Genomic DNA, 20,931 nt, shown 5'->3' on the forward strand with positions numbered 1-20,931 from the left:
TGGCTAAGCTGCTTTTTTTTTAATGTAAACTCCCACCATTGGAAGACTGTAAACCTATAATACATTTACCAGTTTTCTATTTTTTTTTTTTATTAATTTACATTTTTTATGTATTTTTATGTATTTCTCACATGCATAGTCAAGACATTCGGCTCTAGAAACCAAACATGGAACTTTTTCAAGCCACATCAGTCCTCCTTTAGTATCCTTTAGTAAAAGAGTTTTGCAAAATTCATGCAGAAGAAATTTTCAATCCACAACAGGAAATGAAAAAACAAAGGATTATCCAAGAATGTGTGTAAAGAGCATGATAAGTCCATGAAGACTATATTTTTTGCTTGGGAAGGGGTAAATGAATGAAATGGGTTGCATACAGGTGCTGTGAACACTTCAATAGTGAATGAAATTAAAGAAAGGTATGACAGTTATTGTGTGAATAACAGTTAGTGTGAGCCTCTCACTAACTGTTTTCATATTTATACCTATCATGATGAGTGTTTAAATGCTATGGATAATAATAAAGGATTCTTTTCCCATATTACTCAAAAATAATCCTAATTTTAGATAACCTTAAAAACCAGATGTTGAACATACAAGCATAATTCATTTCCCAAATTAAGAATTATAGACACGTAAACACAAGATTAATTTAATATTTGCCAAATATTTCAGTCTGAAAATAACAGACTATCTTCAGTGGCTACATAGGAACAGTTTTTAACAAGGTGGAATACCAACAATTGATCATTCAAAAGTAGAACAAGCCGCATGATGTTACATTGCTAAGTATTAAAGAGAGGAAAAATTTCATCAGAGCAATGATTAAACTATAGGTATTAATTTACAATTTCATGTAATAATCTTAATTTATAAGTAACATTAGATTAATGTAGGAATTACAAATCTCAATTAAAAATAAATAAATAAATTAATTAATTAAAAAAAAACTAATGTGTTATCCTGATTAAACTTTCCCATAATTTTGATAGGGAAATACTGTCAAGGGGTGCTTAAGGGTCAAAGCTGTATAACTGAGAGGAGACCTCCACATAGCCTTTAAAGGAATGCGGAGAACCGACCAGGGCTTCTGACCTAATGTCCAATCCTCACCTTCTCGTGGTGCACCCTGTTGGGTATCTACTTGGTTACTGAACGGACGAGGATGGGCTGGCAATTTGGGATTTAGCCGACCGAATTGTATTCTTATTGGTCAAACCGAAATATAGAATGATGGTACAACATGACAAAATTTCATGCCGGCTGGGGCGTCGCCAGGATAAACAAGGCCCCCCATTTGCTTTCACCAGGGAACCAAGGCAAACAGCAGAAAGTCAGCTAATGGAACAAATCTGAAAACACACCACAACTCAACATCACCAGAGTTAAAGATCGGTACTATCAACGGAAGAAGCTTGAATGGCAAAGAAATGGACCTAGCTGAGGAATTAGATAAGTACCAGATCGACATAATAGGGGTGACTGAAACAAAAAAGACCAAAACTGGCGAGATCTTTCTGAGCAATAAATACAAAATTTTATATTCAGGCAATGACAATCTAGGAAAAGAAGGAGTTGCCATAGTATTCAACACAAAATACGAGGCTAATCTTCTTGAATGGCAGTCAGTCTCAAGTAGAGTAATGTGGGCAATATGAGAATGGGGAACTGGACAATGAGACTTATTTGTGCCTATGGTCCCACAGAAGGTTCTACTAAGGTAGAAGTGGAGGAATTTTTTGAGGCTTTAGAAAAAGCAACTGACACAATGAAAAATTGGTCCTTGTTGGGGATCTAAATAGCAGAGTAGGAAATGATTGAGAGACATACAAAAATATTTTGGGAAAATCTGGAGAAAAGAGCAAAGCTAATAATAATGGCAAATATCTGTTGGATTTCTGCTCACGACATGGACTGGTTATTACTAACACCATGTTCCAACATAAAAATGTGCACAAATTCACATGGAGAGAAGAGGCTAGGAATAAGAAAAGTCTCATTGACTATGTTATTCTTGATAGTGATGTTTTCTCCCTGGTGCAGGACACCAGAGTGTACAGAGGATTTGAAATTGGAAGTGATCACTATTTAGTCTTGAGCAGGATAAAATTGAATTTCATATTGAAAAGAAGAACATGTAAGAAAGTTTTAAAGCGAATAAAAGTTGAGCAGCTCTCAGATGTTCCTGTTCTCAGTTTGAGAACAGGAATCAAACCTTGGAGATTCAGTGGCAAACTCTGAAGAAAACATTGATTGATTCTGCCAGAGAGGCATGTGGTGAGGTTGTGTGCAAAGATAAAAAAATCAGAACTCCCTGGTGGACACAGGAAGTTAAAGAGGCAGTGAAGGAAAAGAAGAAAGCATACCAAAAGTTCCTGTCAAATAAGTCAGCTTGTGCTCTTAGAGAATATAGAGACAAATGCAAGAATGCTAAACACTGTGTAAAACTAGCTAAACAAAAGTCATGGGAGGACTTTGGCAAGAATATAGAAAATAAATATCAAGAAGGTGGCAAAATATTCTGGAGGTTGTTGAAGAAGCTTAGGAATGGAGGAAAGAGTGCTGTAAAAGGAAATAGAGATGATAAAGGTGACATGAAAACGGGAGAAAAAGATATCCTTGAAGTATGGAGTAATTACTTTGAAAAACTGCTAAATGAAACAAGCAGTGATGACAGCACAGTGGTAAAAAACACTGACCAGGCATGCAGTCAGGAATACATATCCATACTAGAAGTAGAAAAAGCCATCAAAGGCTTGAAATGTGGAAAGGCAGCAGGAGTAGATGATATTCAACCAGAAATGCTGAAGTATGGCGGTATAAGAGTCTTACAGTGGCTGCACTGCATAGTTCAGAAAGCCTGGACAGAGGGACGAATTCCCGATGATTGGAGTAGAGCTCTCATAGTACCCATATATAAAAAGGGAAATAAAACTGAATGTGAGAATTACAGAGGTATTTCCCTACTGAGCGTTCCTGGCAAGATCTATGCAAGTATACTTGAGAAACGGTTGAGAAGAATTGTTGAAGAAAAGCTTGGTGAAGAACAAGCTGGATTCAGGCCAAATAGAGGCTGTCAGGATCAGATCTTCAGTTTACGACAAAAGTCGAGAAAGCATGGGAATATAACAAAGATCTGTATTTAAGTTTTGTCGATCTGGAAAAGGCATATGACAAGGTGCCAAGAGAGACGCTATTCAATACGCTTCAGTTATATGGTGTCAATGGGGCATTATATCAAGCAATACTTAGTCTTTATTTGAGTTGTAAGTCAGCAGTTAGAATTGAAGGAAGTACAGGAAGATGGTTTAATGTTAAATCTGGTGTGAGATAAGGATGTACATTATCCCCTCTGTTATTCATTATCTATATGGATCACATTATGAAAGAAAGTGGTATTAAACATGATATCAAAATTGGAGATGTTAATGTCAGCTCTTTGCTTTATGCGGATGATGTTATACTTCTAAATAAATATGCTACAAGTCTGCAAGATTCTCTGACTAAATTGAATAGCTGTTGTAATAGATATGGTATGAAGGTCAGCAATAAAAAGACAAAGACAATGAAAATAGGGAAAATCATTAAAAATGTCAACTGTGTTGTGAATGGAGAACCTGTGGAACAAGTAAAACATTTCAGCTATTTAGGCACGATTTTTACTGAAGATGGTAAATTAAATATAGAAACAGACAACAGAATCAGCAAAGCTGGTATGGTGGGAAGTCAATTGAATAAATTCATATGTAATAAGAGAGAAATCAGTCAGAACACTAAATTAGCTGTGTACAATACAGTGTTTAAACCAGTTTTAACTTATGGATCTGAGAGCTGGGTCAGAAGTAAAACACTTGACCAAAGACTAGAGACCACAGATATGAGAGTCCTGAGAAAGATTATAGGCATGAACAGATGGCATCAATGGCAATATCATATTAAAAACGAGGATATTAGGAAAGAACTTGACATTGTCAGCATCCAGGACTGCGTTAGCAGAGCTAATCTTAGGTGGTATGGTCACTTAAACAGAATGGGCGAGGAATGATTAGCAAAACAAGTGTTCTCTGCCAGGTTGGCAGCAAAACAACCCAGAAGAAGACCAAGATATAGGTGGATTGATACGGTACAAAATGCTTTAGACGATAGAAATATAAGATCTGATAATGTTGGAGTCTTGACAAGTAACAGACTGATTTGGAGGAAAATTGTAGATAGGAAATTAATAATGATGTAATTTTTTTCATGTAGTACTATCATATCCTGTACACCCCTTGAGGGTACATGGCAGGAATTTGATGATGATGATGATGAAATACTGTCATTTCAATTAAAGTTAGGGTGTTGAAGTAAGGCCTCAGCACTTTCTTTAAATAGGCATTCAAATTTATAGCGACATCTGTGTAGAAGGCGAGTCTTGGACCAGAGGATGTTGTGGCTTGTCTCTATCCCGTGCTGAGCCAATCCACACTTATCGGATTTGCTGTGCTGAATGTATGATTGATGTTTTTGAATTCTTTTTTTCTATAGGGCATCCTGTTTGTTCAAAGTAAGACAGTTTGCAGTTACAAGGAACTTGATACACACCAGGCAGAAACATAGTTGAGCGTTTATCTTTAGAAAAGGGGAAAATAGGTGAATATTTTGTTAATAGGTATATAAGCAGTTGTTAAATCATATTTCTTCAGAATTCTTGAAATTGGTTCTGAAATCCCGGAAATATATGGAATTGGAACTCGACATATTGAATCTTTATTGTTCTGGATTGGATTGTAGGAATCGAAAAGATGTTGTGTACTTTTTTCAGAGAAGCCATTTAATTTCATGTGATATATGATAGTTGAAAGTTCTTTCTATAATTCATGAGAAGTTGAAAAATTAGTTCTAGCTCGTCAGATTAAACGTTTTATGATTCCTGTTTTTTGATAAGGATGATGAGCAGATTGTTTGAGAATATAATGTCCAGTGAAAATAGGTTTTCTGTAAACTGTTGTTGTTAGAATACCTGAAGGTGAATGGATGAGGAGGATGTCTAAAAAGGATAACTGAAGATAGTCTGTAATTTTCAGACTGAAATATTTGGAAAATATTAAAATAATCTTGTGTTTACGTGTCTATAATTCTTAATCATAATGTCACAAGTGTCTATAAAAAGTAGAATTCATTTCCCAGATACTAAATTTGTAAATAAACTTAATAGAAACATGCATTTAGTGTTTAAATGCACATTTCTTTACATTTAAACATTATCTAAAACTAATATCGAGAGGATCCAGAGTTTTGTTACCTCCACCTCACCATTTATTTTGTGAGAAAGTGTACTGCTATATTGTTTAAAAACTTTGATCCTACACATGAGAGTTTGCAGAACCTATAGTACACTGGTGCTCTGACTGTGCAATTAAGTTTTTAGTACTGGTTTTTAATATTTATTTTGTTAATATAACTAAAATTCAATTTTTCATTAATATTTATTTCAAAATTTTAATTTGTATCATAATTTATTAAAAGATAGGTACAGACAGGATTTTAAGTGAAAATTCAGAATATTTTTGTTCTGTTATTTTCATCTCTAACTCTTCCCTCAACACTTATCTTAAATTAGTGCAAAACCAGTAAGAAAAGGGAAAGGGGAGGGGAAAAAAATTCTATATCTATCAAAACAAAATATGATATAATATAAATGAAATTCTTCTCATTTAAGATTCTGAATTAATACACAAAAGGCATTTATATTAACCTGATTATTTAAAATAGTATTTTATCTTCATGTTTATACCAAACTCAAAAGATGTACCTCAAGAAGCTGCACAAGATCCGGCCTAAAGGTGTCTTCTGCTATATCAAAGGGAGACTTGTCAAACTTGCTAAGTGCATTGACATCAGCTCCATTCCGAAGCAAGCAATGGATGACAGGAACATGTCCACGTTCTACTGCCCAATGAAGCGGAGTCATTTTCAACTGTAAATATATTACATATAAAACTGCATACTGTAAAAAATCCCATACATAGTATTAAATGTTAATCATCTGACTGATAATTATTATTATGATAAACATATCAATATGGTATATATTAGTAATCCACTGAATCTTTTATAAAGACAATTATGAATGCTAATTTAAAAGCCACTTTTTCTGTGTGAAGTGCAGCTTGGAACTATTAAAAATGGCCCAAATTACATACTTAAATAATATATGTCAGTGCATTCAGTGCATGCATGCACACATACATGCCTAGGTAAAAAAACAAAAATTATAAAGTACAAATGTATTCTGTAACATTTTTTTTTATTTCCATTCTTGTTATTACAAAATTAAGGAACAATGTGAGCATAACCAATGATGAGGCACAGAAGTTTCCTCTATAAAAGTATATATTAAAAATTAATAATAATCATTAAATAATTAGTAATAGGTTCAAGTCTCCTGTAAAAATGTTGTGTGATTCTTGACTCAATCACGTGTGTGTGTGTGTACATGTACCTATAATAGTGTAGTCTACATGTTTCTTGGTTGCGATACTTATCTGAATCCTACTGATTGCAAGTAGTATTAAATTTTAATACTGAAATGAATCACACAAATTTGATCCCATATATATGTATATATATTGCTAATAGCATTCCTTTCTTTTCTATTATTTCAAAAAAAAAATCTTGCATCTTTAATAATTAAGTGAACTGAGCCATCATACTCCCAAATACCACAAAGAAAATAGTTCAATAAAAATTCAAAATACTAAAAGAAAACATGTAATATGCAAGGATTTACTTCAGCATATATATCATTTTAAGACTTGAAAGAAAAATAAATAAAACTAGGTCCAAATTAAGCTAGCTGCTTAAGCAAAAAAGACAATTTAATGCTACTCTAATATGCTTATAAAGTACAAATTTGGTTAATTTGATTGCATCAATATTTCTAATAACTTTATAAACATTTCTTTTTTCTTTAGAAGTTTTTTTTTTCCACCCGTACACAAGAGGTTGGTTGATCAACCTATAATACATGTACTGTATAGGTAGTGGGTTGTGAAAGGAGAAACGTGTTTACATCTGATTTAAAAGCCTGTATTGCTTTCCTTGGGAAATACCTCAGAGGAATACAGTTCCACAGTACAGCAGTAGCAGCGATGAAGAAGGAGGAAAAGAAACTTGTTCTGTGGATTTCAAGGTGTACTGGGAAAGGATATTGGGTGGCAGCTGTACGTGTTCCAACAGGCTTAATACTTAGTAGGGGAATTATTGATGCTAATTTAGATGAACATTTGCCATGAAAATATTTATAAAATACATAAATTGCAGAGACCAAACGTTTGTGTGAAAGTGAGGGGAGTGAGTTGGTAAGAGATGGGTCATTTATCAGTGTACTTGCACTCCTCTGTGTTGGGTCAAGCATTTTCAGGGAGCTTTTAGAAGCCCCCATTCCAAATGTGAGAGCAGTATTCGACTGGGTAGATTTGTGATTTGTATAAGGTTAACAGCTGTTTAGAGGTGAAATAACGTCTAGAGCAAAAGAGAAATCCTAGTTTTTGGATGCTGAGGATGCAATGGTCATGCTGCGTTAATGACAGGAGAGGCCTGATGTCAGGGTAATTCCAAGAAGAGAAATCTCATGTAAATCCATACCTCCAGATCACTAGAGGCCTACAGCACTGACTAGTCTATCCAAAATAGAAACCAATGCATAAACAATCTTTAAAGGTACCTGTGGCATGACTATAAACAATAAATTACACGATAACCACAGCAATTAACTTTAATGAAATGAAAGTACAGATATTTCATACTATTATAAAATATATACATGTTTACACAAGAATATTATTTAATTTGCCAAATATTTCAAATATCAAATGAAATCAGATATTTCATACTCAAAATAACAGTACATCATCAGTGTGTAGAAACAAGCAAATCAAAGGAACGTGAATACAAAGTACATACATCAGTCGGTGGTTTACCAATTAAAAAAACTATTGCAGTGTGCTAGAAATTAATATTAATAAATAATATTATTAAAAACTATTTTTGATGGTTACATAAAATAAGAATCTCCCCAACTTTTGGAGAGAGATACAATTGTTTCGATTCAGATTGGCTGATGTAAAAGGACTTCGCAACTTTTTTTGAAAAGGCATTCATATTCAAACCTGCTTCTATGGAGAAGACGAACTTCATTCCACTGGATACTGTGTTTAATGTCAATACTATGTTGTGTCAGACCAGACTTTTGAGGTTTCATGTATTCGATATAATACTGATGTTCATTAATTCTTTTTTTCCACAGAATGGCCTGTCTGCCCAAAGTTTTTGCACCAGATATCTTGTGAATGTTAGATTACATTCACAAGATATCTGGATATCTGGTAGCCAGCTAATGATAGAGGTGACAGTTTGTCTTTTGTAGATGGCAACAGATGAGAAATTCTGTTGATCGGAAAATATGTGGGAATGAGATGATACTTCTTCAGAATTCTACCAATCGGTTCTGAGATGCCATAAATATAAGAGATTGGAACCCTGTAGTCTGTTAAAGAATCCTGAGGTGCTGGAACATAGGAGTCAATTATCTGCTGGATTTGATTAAGGTTATAACCATTAAATTCCATTAATGTTTTGATAGTGAGAAGTTTTTGTAAGCTTGAGGAAAAGGAGCACACCTTATGTGCTCTATTAATTAAAGACTTGATAGCACCAATTTTTTGAGAGGTATGATGAGCAGATTTTTGATGAATGTATCTGCCAGTAAAGGTAGGTTTTCAATAAACACTGGCTGATAAATTACCGGAGGCCGTGCACATAAGAAAGATGTCCAAGAATGGTAAACTATCAGTCTTTTCTTTTTCCCAGGTGAATTGAATGCATGGGTGAAGGCTAATGATCTGTTGTAGGAAAGTGATAAATTCATTTTCAGAATGAGGCCAAACAGCAAAGACATCATCATCATAATGAAACCACTGAGAGGGTTGGGGATGAATGGATGAGAACAAGGTATCTACCAGATGGTTCAAAAAATAGTTTGCCAAAGGTGGAGAAAGAGGACTGCCCATGGCAGTACTTTCACAACTTGTTTATAGATCTCGTTTTTCCAGCTGAAATATCCTGATTGTATAACAAATGGAGGTATCCTGTAAAAGGCAGTCTATTTTTCTCTCATAGTCGGCCTTCTCCAGTATTACTACTACTTTTCCTTTATCTGCTTTTGAAATAGATATATTGCTATTTTGTCTTAATGAAAACAGCACATAGGTTTCAGCACTAGATAAATTACATGGAGGTAATTTGCTTTGCTGACACTGTTAATTTACTATATGATGATTACCCTCCTGATATTGCAAAAATTTTTGAATTTGTTATTTATTATGAATTTGAATAGTTTTTAATAATATTATTTATTAATATTAATTTCTAGCATGCAGCAACATTTTTTAATTGGTAAACCACTGACTGCTGTATGTACTTTGCATTCCTGTTCCTTTGATTTTGTTTGTTTCTACACACTGATGATGTACTGTTATTTTCAGTATGAAATATCTGTACTTTCATTTCGTTCAAGTTAATTACTGTAATTATCGTGTAATTTATTGTTTAATGCATAAACAAGGAATATGGTAAACTCTAGAGAGTTTTAAGAAAAAAAAAGTATTTTGAATGATGGGAATAAGAGATGTTTACTGGCTTTCCAGTTATCTGGAAATCAAATCTTAGAGATGCCATAGTTGTAAGCCCACAATGCCTTTGTTAGGAGTTGATATGGAATGGATAGATTGGGTCTCCCGCAATGAGTTCTTCAGACTCCGTGGAGGTGTCCATATAATAATAATATTTTCTTGATCTCTGATGGAGTGCTGTTAGCGGGAGAGGAATGTTCAAGACTTGTATATTAGAAGGTAAGTAACCACTGAGAATAATCTTATCTTTAATGCACTTAATTCTTGTATTAGAAAATCCTCAGTATAAAGATCAAGTGCACTGTGTAGGCAAACATCTTGATAATGCTCAGTTCTGGAGATGGATGCTGCATGAAATAATGAAGAACATATCTCAGCGAACACAGGTTTTCTACAAACAAAAAAAACTTAGAGAACCACCAACTTCCCACTTTGAAAAAACAAGGAATGGAAGAGCTCTTCTGTTTTCTTTTGTTAAATTCATTTGGTTTCACAGCTCTGTTTCAATGCTGTTACAAATCACACTTTACATCTTAAATCTTCAGCAGAAGCTGTCTGAAAAATACAGCACTTTGTGAAATTTTGTAATTTGTGAAAATCACAAATTACAAAATATATATATATATATATATAAAGCAATTAAAATAAATTAATAATTTTTTTATCAGTTAACAAAGTTTCAATTCCTGTTATTGTTCGTTTTAATTTACAGAGAACTAGAATTTGGAAAATGGGTAATCTAAAAATCAACTGTAAAATAAAATAAGCAAGTAAGAAAGAATGCAAATTATCCACAACAACAACAAAAAAAAAAAAAAGTTCATTAAAGTTTCCTCAGATAAAGAGATAAGAAAATATAATGACTTTTTTCTTTCTTTTTCTTTTTTTGAAAAATGCTTAATGGCGTAATATAATTGATACATAACACAAATCAGCATAATGAAATTTATAAATTTACTCAAACTTACCATATCTTTTGCTTCAATATCTGCAACATGCTTTATCAGTAACTCAACTATTTCTAAATGTCCCTCTTGGGCAGCAACATGAAGTGGTGTCCTATCCACTTTTGTTCGGGCATCTCGACTAATTCCTGCTCGTAACAAAACTTCTGCTGTTGTTAGATGTCCATACTGAGCTGCCATATGAAGAGGAGATGTACCTAACTAAAATGTAATAACAAATGCAATTTTGATCATAATACAAGAAATTATACATTTTAAAAATGCATTATGATTTATCTGAACAAAGAGGATATGAATGCATCACTATACATTAATGCCATGTCAAGAAATGTACCTAACTCCCATTCCCATTCATGTACTATCTCCTATCCAGAAGGTTGACTACCATGATGTGACTCATGATTAACTATGGGCGTAACGGCATTTGGTGAGGACCCTATCTCTTCCACACATAGTCATAAGTATTCATGACTGTAAAACTGTGTGTCCACAGGGCTAGTTCTGAAGGACAAAAAAAAAAAAAAAGTTTCTGGGTGAAAAAACCTCCTACCTCGTATGAGACCGGCTAACTCACCTTTAGTCAAAAGAGACAAGATAAAGGTTCTTCACATCACAGACAGGAATCGAACCCAGGTCTTTGTGAACAAAGGATGTGGTCTATACCGACTGAGCTATGGAGACTCTCGACTATTTCTGACAATCCATTCCACTCATTCACAATCAAACAAAATATCTAGGCAACTAATCACACTTTTACACAACTTCCATGGATGACCCTTAGTTTTCTCACTATTAGTTATGTACTGAAAAATTTCCTTTGAGTCAATTTCATAAAATCTCTAATATCTTATAACTTTTTATCATGTCCCCTCTTTTATACCTATCAATTAAGCTTTGTAACGCACACATTCTCATAGGAAGCATTCCACAGAATGTACCTGACTAAAACATAATAAAAAAAGAAATCTTGATTATAAATTAGAATTACAAATTATATCAATTTATTAATTATAATTTATAATCAACAAGTAAAGCAATTTACATATCTTGGTAGTCTCATTACTCATCTCAACAACACAGAAACAGTAAAATATAGACTTAAAGGATGGTCTAATATGAATAAATTAAACAAAATATGGAAAAATAACAGCATTTCAAAAAGCCTCAAATTAAAACTCTAAAACCATTATTATACAACATATGCACCAAGACTTGGCCACACGATCAGAAAGAAATACAGAAAATCAGAGAATTTGAAATGAAATGCTTAAAAAATAAAATAAATAAAAACTCACTGGTTAGAACACAAAACAAATGAGCAAGTCAAACACAAATTAAAATACAGTGAATTAAACTATATCATAGCCATAATTCTGAAACAGCAATTAAGATGGTTTCGACACCTCCAGAGAATGTCCTTTCAAAGATTACCAAATATACTCTTGAATGGAATCATTGGAATCGGATGATCAAGAGGTAGACCAAAAAGAACTTGGCTACAGTCTTTGAAGAAAAGGTCATAATTATTGAGTTTCAGAGAGAGAGAGAGAGATGACAGAAATGGTCAGACATAGAACCACATAGCAAAGATTTGTAGGAGATTCAACCCGTCATCTGATAGATGAGAAAGAAGGAGAAATTATAATTAAAAAGATATTATATGACAATAACACAATATTTTACAACTAGTTTGAGATCAACTTTTTCTTCCCACATATCAATATTTAATATTATATATTAAATATTTATATTTAAATATATATTTAAATATTTATTTATATTAAATTTTATATACATATTTTACATATTAATCTCTTACATATTTTGTTCTCTTAAAGCACACCTAAACTGCAACAAGTCCTTTACATCTCAGTCTTTCTTGCTTCACATACAAAATGTTTGGAAAGCGAAAGCTTTGCTAAGCTTTCGCTTTCCAAACTGTCTAATTGACATTACCATCTTAGATCTTCTTACACATTCTTGAATAATATGAAATTAACTGCTCATATCTTTGCTTTTAATATGGTATTGCTATTAATGCCAAGTACCAGTCACCTCAGAATTCTTATTTGTGATCTCCTGTGCTTGATCGAAATAAAAAGACCTCCTCTTTCTACTTCACACACAACTGTGACATATCCAATCCATATGTATTAACACACACACACACACACACACACACACATTGGTCTGAACACTTTGTATATGACCAACTTGGTGGTCTTTTGGCTGATTTTACTCTTATTTCATATTGCTTACTTCGTTGGTCAAATACATTATATGTTTGTTCTCTGACTAACAGATATGGGGTTAAAGACGATTGTAAGGCAAGGACGTTTGTGAATTTCTTCGGGTGGTGGATAAATTTCATGATCCATCATGAGACCACATTCCCAATTACTGAAGGCCTAAAGTGGCTTGAAAAAAATTACATGTTTGGTCTACAGAGTTGGGGAATCGTATTACCTAATCTTAGCCTAACTACAGTGTACTAAATATAATACCTTCACAATTTTTTGTGAGAGGATTCACATAAAAAAATTATATCGTATGACCTGTAATGGTGAGAAGCTATTTGAATGTATATAAATATAAATTTATTCAAATGGCTTCCCACTATTACAGGTTTACTTTATTATCTAATTCCATATTTCATATTTGCTATCGTTACTAAAAATTGTAGCTAAACTGTAGAAATGTTTTACTTGATCTATAGCAATGTTTTTCAAAGTGCAAGTCATAACCTATTAGTAGGTCATCATCATCATCATATTCCTGCCATGTACCCTACCCTCAAGGGGTGTACAGGATATGATAGTACTACATGAAAAAAATTACATCATTACTAACTTCCTATCTACAATTTTCCTCCAAATCAGTCTGTTACTTGTCAAGACTCCAACATTATCAGATCTCATATTTCTATTGTCTAAGGCACTTTGTACCGTATCAATCCACCTATATCTTGATCTTCCTCTAGGTCGTTTTGTTGCCAACCTGGCAGAGAACACCTGTTTTGCTAATCTTTCTTCACCCATTCTGTTTAAGTGACCATACCACCTGAGATTAGCTCTACTAATGCATTCCTGGATGCTGACAATGTCAAGTTCTTTCCTAATATCCTCGTTTTTAATATGATATTGCCATTGATGCCATCTGTTCATGCCTATTATCTTTCTCAGGACTCTCATATCTGCGGTCTCTAGTCTTTCGTCAAGTGTTTTACTTCTGACCCAGTTCTCAAATCCATAAGTTAAAACTGGTTTGAACACTGTCTTGTATACAGCTAATTTAGTGTTCCGACTAATTTCTCTCTTATTCCACATGAATTTATTCAATTGACTTCCTACCATACCAGCTTTGTTGATTCTGTTGTCTATTTCCATATTTAATTTACCATCTTCACTAAAAATCGTGCCTAAGTAGCTGAAATGTTTTACTTGTTCCACAGGTTCTCCATTCACAACACAGTTGACATTTTTAATGATTTTCCCTATTTTCATTTTCTTTGTCTTTTTATTGCTGACCTTCATACCATATCTATTACAACAGCTATTCAATTTAGTCAGAGAATATTGCAGACTTGTAGCGGATTTATATAGAAGTATAACATCATCCGCATAAAGCAAAGAGCTGACATTAACATTTCCAATTTTGATATCATGTTTAATACCACTTTCCTTCATAATGTGATCCACATAGATAATGAATAACAGAGGGGATAATGTACATCCTTGTCTCACACCAGATTTAACATTAAACCATCTTCCTGTACTTCCTTCAATTCTAACTGCTGACTTACAACTCAAATAAAGACTAAGTATTGCTTGATATAATGCTCCATTGACACCATATAACTGTAGCATATTGAATAGCTTCTCTCTTGGAACCTTGTCATATGACTTTTCCAATTCGACAAAACTTAAATACAGATCTTTGTTATATTCCCATGATTTCTCGACTATTTGTCGTAAAGTGAAGATCTGATCTTGACAGCCTCTATTTGGCCTGAATCCAGTGTTCTTCAGCCAGCTTTTCTTCCATAATTCTTCTCAACCGTTTCTCAAGTATACTTGCATAGATCTTGCCAGGAACACTCAGTAGGGAAATACCTCTGTAATTCTTACATTCAATTTTATTTCCCTTTTTATGTATGGGTACTATGAGAGCTCTACTCCAATCATCAGGAATTTGTCCCTCTGTCCAGGCTTTCTAAACTATGCAGTGCAGCCACTGTAAGACTTTTATACCACCATACTTCAGCATTTCTGGTCGAATATCATCTACTCCTGCTGCCTTTCCACATTTCAAGCCTTTGATGGCTTTTTCTACTTGAAGTATGGATATGTATTCCTGACTGCATGCCTGGTCAGTGTTTTTTACCACTGTGCTGTCATCACTGCTTGTTTCATTTAGCAGTGTTTCAAAGTAATTACTCCATACTTCAAGGATATCTTTTTCTCCCGTTTTCATGTCACCTTTATCATCTATAACTCCTTTTACAGCACTCTTTCCTCCATTCCTAAGCTTCTTCAACAACCTCCAGAATATTTTGCCACCTTCTTGATATTTATTATTTTCTATATTCTTACCAAAGTCCTCCCATGACTTTTTTTTGGCTAGTTTTACACAGTGTTTAGCATTCTTGCATTTGTCTCTGTATTCTCTAAAAGCACAAGCTGACTTATTTGTCAGGAACTTTTGATATGTTTTCTTCTTTTCCTTAACTGCCTCTAACTTCCTGTGTCCACCATGGAGTTCTAATTTTTCTATCCTTGCAGACAACTTCACCACATGCTTCTCTAGCTGAATCAATCAGGACTTTCTTCAAGGCTTGCCACTGAATCTCCAAAGTTTGATTCCTGTTCTCAAACTCTTTCATTTTTTGTTCAATAATCTTTGTGTATTTTAGTCTACAGTTCACATCTGAGAGCTGCTCAATTTTTATTCGCTTTAAAACTTTCTTACATGTCATTCTTTTCAATACGAAATTCAATTTTATCCTGCTCAAGACTAAATAGTGATCACATCCAATTTCAAATCGTCTGTACACTCTGGTGTCCTGCACCAGGGAGAAAATATCACTATCAACAATAACATAATCAATGAGACTTTTCTTATTCCTTGCCTCTTCTCTCCATGTGAATTTGTGCACATTTTTATGTTGGAACATGGTGTTAGTAATAACCAGTCCATGTCCTGAGCAGAAATCCAACAAGTGTTTGCCATTATTATTAGCTTTGTTCTTTTCTCCAAATTTTTCCAAAATATTTTTGTATGTCTCACAATCACTTCCTACTGTGCTATTTAGATCCCCAACAAGGACCAACTTTTCCTTTTTCATTGTGTCAGTTGCTTTTTCTAAAGCCTCAAAAATTTCTCCACTTCTACCTTAGTAGAACCTTCTGTGGGACCATAGGCACAAATAAGCCTCATTGTCCAGTTCCCCATTCTCATATTTGCCCACATTACTCTACTTGAGGCTGACTACCATTCAAGAAGATTAGCCTCGTAATTTGTGTTGAATACTATGGCTACTCCTTCTTTTCCTTGATTGTCATTTCCTGAATATAACATTTTGTATTTATTGCTCAAAAAGATCTCACCAGTTTTTCTCTTTTTTGTTTCAGTCACCCCTATAATGTCGATCTGGTACTTATCTAATTCCTCAGCTAGCTCCATTTCTTTGCCATTCAGGCTTCTTATGTTGATAGTCCCGATCTTTAACTCTGGTGATGTTGAGTTTGGGTGCGTTTTCAGATTTGTTCCAGTAGCTGACTTTTCGCTGTTCGCCCTGGTTCCCTGGTGAAAACAACAGGGGCCTTGTTTAACCTGGCGATGCCCCAGCTGGCATGAAATTTTGTCATGTTGTACAATCATTTTTTATTTTGGTTTAACCAATAAGAATACAATTTGGTCGGCTAAATCCCAAATTGCCAGCCCATCCTTGTTCGTTCAGGTAGATATCCAACAGGGTGCACCACGAGAAGGTGAGGATTGGACATTAGGTCAGAAGCCCTGGTCAGTTCTCCGCATTCCTTTAAAGGCTATGTGAAGGTCTCCTCTCGGTTATACAGCTTTGACCCTTTAGCACCCCTATTAGTAGGTAGTGAGATTAATTTAGTGGAGCATGTCAGTTTACACTGATTATCAGAAATGATTATTATACAGTTGTAATGGTTAAATGAAATAACTAATAGCTATTTTCACACTTTAAACTTAGTAAGACGTTTTAATGAAACTATGAGCATTTTCTTAGTTTACTTAATTAAATTAGATTGCAAGCAATTGCAAAAAAAGTTTCCAAAGCAATCTACAAACTCTTTCACTCCCTCTCTCTCTGACAGAACCAGCAGGAAACACAACATTGGGAGGGGAAAAAAAGAAAAAAGAAAAGAAAATGCTTTTTTTTTTTTTAAAACGACTGTTGAGCATTATTCCCCTTTTGCATTTAATTATTAATATCATGTATAATATTAACTTTCTGTTATATATTTGTATGTGGTATAAATTATAACAAAATTTTTGTCACAGGGTAAAATGTATTTTCTGTTGTGGGTCATGATCAGAAAAGTTTGAAAAACACTTGTCTAGAGGATCACCATTCAAAATGCAATTAATGTTTTTTTTTTTCATCTTTGTATTACCAATTTTCATGCCAAATTTGTTACTGCAATTATTCAATTCAGTTAGAGTTCTGAAGACTTGAGTGAATTTATTTATCAGTATAAAACATGTCGGCAATAAAGTAAAGAACTACATTTCACAACTTCTTTAATATCAACTCCCATCTTCCCTTGCTCTTGCATGTTAGGCTTAATGGCTTATCACAGCCAAATGATTGGCTCCCTTGAAAACCTAACTAATGATCTGAACGGGAAGTTAATTCTATCTGCATGATGTATTATGACTTAATTACATGTGTTCTTCTGGAAAGTTTGACTGTTTTGCAGAATGAAAATACTGAATTTCTGGGAGGAAAACCTTGCCATCTCTATAAGAGACTGTCTAACTCACCTTCATGTTGAAAATTTATTTATCACTAGGTTAGACTATAATAGATTTAGTTTAATCCTTTATCCCAGTGAGAGCAAACAAAGTTTGCGCCTGAAAATATCTTCAGGACTTACTGGATAAGATAGTACAACACTATATTTAGTCCTGAAGATATTTTCAGGCGCAAACTTTGTTTGCTCTCACTGGGATAAAGGATTAAACTAAATCTATTATAACTCACCTTCAGTTGAAAGTCCTGATAAAGGTTCTTTGAATCCAACCAAAGCATCACTGAAGCCGACTAAGTTATGGAGGCTCTTTAACATCAGATATATCCTTCAATTCTGACTGCTAACTTACAACGTATGTGAAAGCTAATATATTGCTTTGTATAAGATTCCATTCATACCATACACAACGTTTTGAAACCCCCCCCCCCCACACACACACACTTGGCACCCTATTGTATACTTTTCAAGATCAATTAAGTTTATATAGCTGATGATTTCTAACTATTTGTCATCATCATCATCAATTTCCTGATATGCACCTTTTAAAGCATGTACATGATAATATGACAGTATGACACGATTAAGTTTGCATTATTACTGATCTCCTATTAACAATTTTCCTCCAAATTACTTTATTACTTATGAACACTCCAGTACTATCATACATCTAATATTTTCATCTTCTACAGAACTTCTGAATGAATCATCATCATCATCAAATTCCTGCCATGTACCCTCAAGGGGTGTACAGGATATGATAGTACTACATGAAAAAAATTACATCACTATTAATTTCCTATCTACAATTTTCCTCCAAATCAGTCTGTTACTTGTCAAGACTCCAACATTATCAGATCTTATATTTCTATCGTCTAAAGCACTTTGTACAGTATCAATCCACCTATATCTTGGTCTTCCTCTAGGTCGTTTTGCTGCCAACCTGGCAGAGAACACTTCTTTTGCTAATCTTTCCTCGCCCATTCTGTTTAAGTGACCATACCACCTGAGATTAACTCTGCTAACACATTCCTGGATGCTGACAATGTCAAGTTCTTTCCTAATATCCTCGTTTTTAATATGATATTGCCATTGATGCCATCTGTTCATGCCTATAATCTTTCTCAGGACTCTCATATCTGTGGTCTCTAGTCTTTGGTCAAGTGTTTTACTTCTGACCCAGTTCTCAAATCCATAAGTTAAAACTGGTTTGAACACTGTCTTGTACACAGCTAATTTAGTGTTCCGACTAATTTCTCTCTTATTCCATATGAATTTATTCAATTGACTTCCCACCATACCAGCTTTGCTGAATCTGTTGTCTATTTCTATATTTAATTTACCATCTTCAGTAAAAATCGCACCTAAATAGCTGAAATGTTTTACTTGTTCCACAGGTTCTCCATTCACAACACAGTTGACATTTTCAATGATTCTGCCTATTTTCATTGTCTTTTTATTGCTGACCTTCATACCATATCTATTACAACAGCTATTCAATTTAGTCAGAGAATCTTGCAGACTTGTAGCAGATTTATTTAGAAGTATAACATCATCTGCATAAAGCAAAGAGCTGACATTAACATCTCCAATTTTGATATCATGTTTAATACCACTTTCCTTCATAATGTGATCCATATAGATAATGATAACAGAGGGGATAATGTACATTCTTGTCTCACACCAGATTTAACATTAAACCATCTTCCTGAACTTCCTTCAATTCTAACTGCTGACTTACAACTCAAATAAAGACTAAGTATTGCTTGATATAATGCCCCATTGACACCATATAACTGCAGCGTATTGAATAGCTTCTCTCTTGGCACCTTGTCATATGCCTTTTCCAGATCGACAAAACTTAAATACAGATCTTTGTTATGTTCCCATGCTTTCTCGACTATTTGTCGTAAATTGAAGATCTGATCCTGACAGCCTCTATTTGACCTGAATCCAGCTTGTTCTTCACCAAGCTTTTCTTCCACAATTCTTCTCAACCGTTTCTCAAGTATATTTGCATAGATCTTGCCAGGAACACTCAGTAGGTAAATACCTCTGTAATTCTCACATGCAGTTTTATTTCCCTTTTTATATATGGGTACTATGAGAGCTCTACTCTAGTCATCGGGAATTCGTCCCTCTGTCCAGGCTTTCTGAACTATGCAGTGCAGCCACTGTAAGACTCTTATACCACCATACTTCAACATTTCTGGTCGAATATCATCTACTCCTGCTGCCTTTCCACATTTCAAGCCTTTGATGGCTTTTTTCTACTTCTAGTATGGATATGTACAGGGTGTTCGGGATAAATTTGACAGTTTCGTAAGGAAAAAGAAAATCTTCTTTGTATCTATTAAATTTAATGAATTGACAAAAAAACATTACAGGCAGAGTTAATTACAATACTATCAACAAGATTTACTCAAAATAACCACCATTAGCATCGATCACAGCTTCAATTCTGCTTCGGAACCTCGAACAAGCTGATGCTACAGTCTCCCTGGGAAGGGCCGCAAAAACTGTTTTCATTTTATCCATTAACTGGGCTTTTGTATTACTGGAAGTGCGATTGGTGTCTTTTTCAACTGCGCCCCATACAAAATAATCCATGGGGTTAAGGTCTGGGGAGTTTGGAGGCCAAACATTTGGACTGGTGAAGTCGTAGAAATTTTCAGACAACCATTTTTGACTTTTCCCAGAGGTGTGGCAAGGGGCCGAATCCTGCTGCCATACATACGGCCTACCCTTGTTATCCAGGGCTTGACTACAGTTAGCAACTCCACGAACAAAGCCCGAATTCCAATGCCAGGGTTCTTCAACACCTGTTCCTGCAGATTTGCGAGGAATTCTGCTGTACGAACGCAATCAGATCGTCTGCTAGGGATCTTTCTTCTTGCTACATCCTCGTAGTCACCATTGCAAGTCTCTAGTTCATGCCTGATTGTTTTTACTGTATTCAGGGAGCATTGGGCAGCAGTCGTAATATCCTTATTTTGATGGCGGGCACGAATCATCATGATACAAGTTATTCTCTTCCATGATTCAGGTGGGTTCCAGCTATCCATCCTTTCTGACATCTTGTATATGAATGAAGAAGGGTCCAAACTTTTAAATGAAGAGAAGTGTGTGTTAATACATGTAACTTACGGAAAAATATAATTAATTATAAATATGTCAAATTTATCCCGAACACCCTGTATTTCTGACTGCATGCCTGGTCAGTGTTTTTTACCACTGTGCTGTGATCACTGCTTGTTTCATTTAGCAGTTTTTCAAAGTAATTACTCCATA

General features: G+C 34.4%; 1 protein-coding gene across 5 annotated transcripts in view; it reads right to left on the bottom strand.

Moving 5' to 3' along the window:
- Nucleotides 1-20,931, bottom strand: part of LOC150093154 (uncharacterized) — a 349,981-nt gene that overhangs the window by 130,454 nt on the left and 198,596 nt on the right. For all 5 annotated transcript variants that reach the window (XM_090413479.1, XM_090413480.1, XM_090413478.1 and 2 more), the window contains 2 exons: nucleotides 10,640-10,837; nucleotides 5,792-5,956 (listed from right to left, as the gene is read on the bottom strand). In XM_090413479.1, coding sequence (XP_090269605.1) covers nucleotides 5,792-5,956; nucleotides 10,640-10,837 — 363 coding nt within the window. The remainder of the gene's footprint in view (nucleotides 1-5,791; nucleotides 5,957-10,639; nucleotides 10,838-20,931) is intronic.

The sequence above is a fragment of the Typopeltis vanoorti genome, chromosome 24, assembly GCF_054136105.1.
Source record: "Typopeltis vanoorti isolate ZY-2024b chromosome 24, IOZ_Tvanoo_1.0, whole genome shotgun sequence".
Classification (NCBI taxonomy): domain Eukaryota; kingdom Metazoa; phylum Arthropoda; class Arachnida; order Uropygi; family Thelyphonidae; genus Typopeltis; species Typopeltis vanoorti.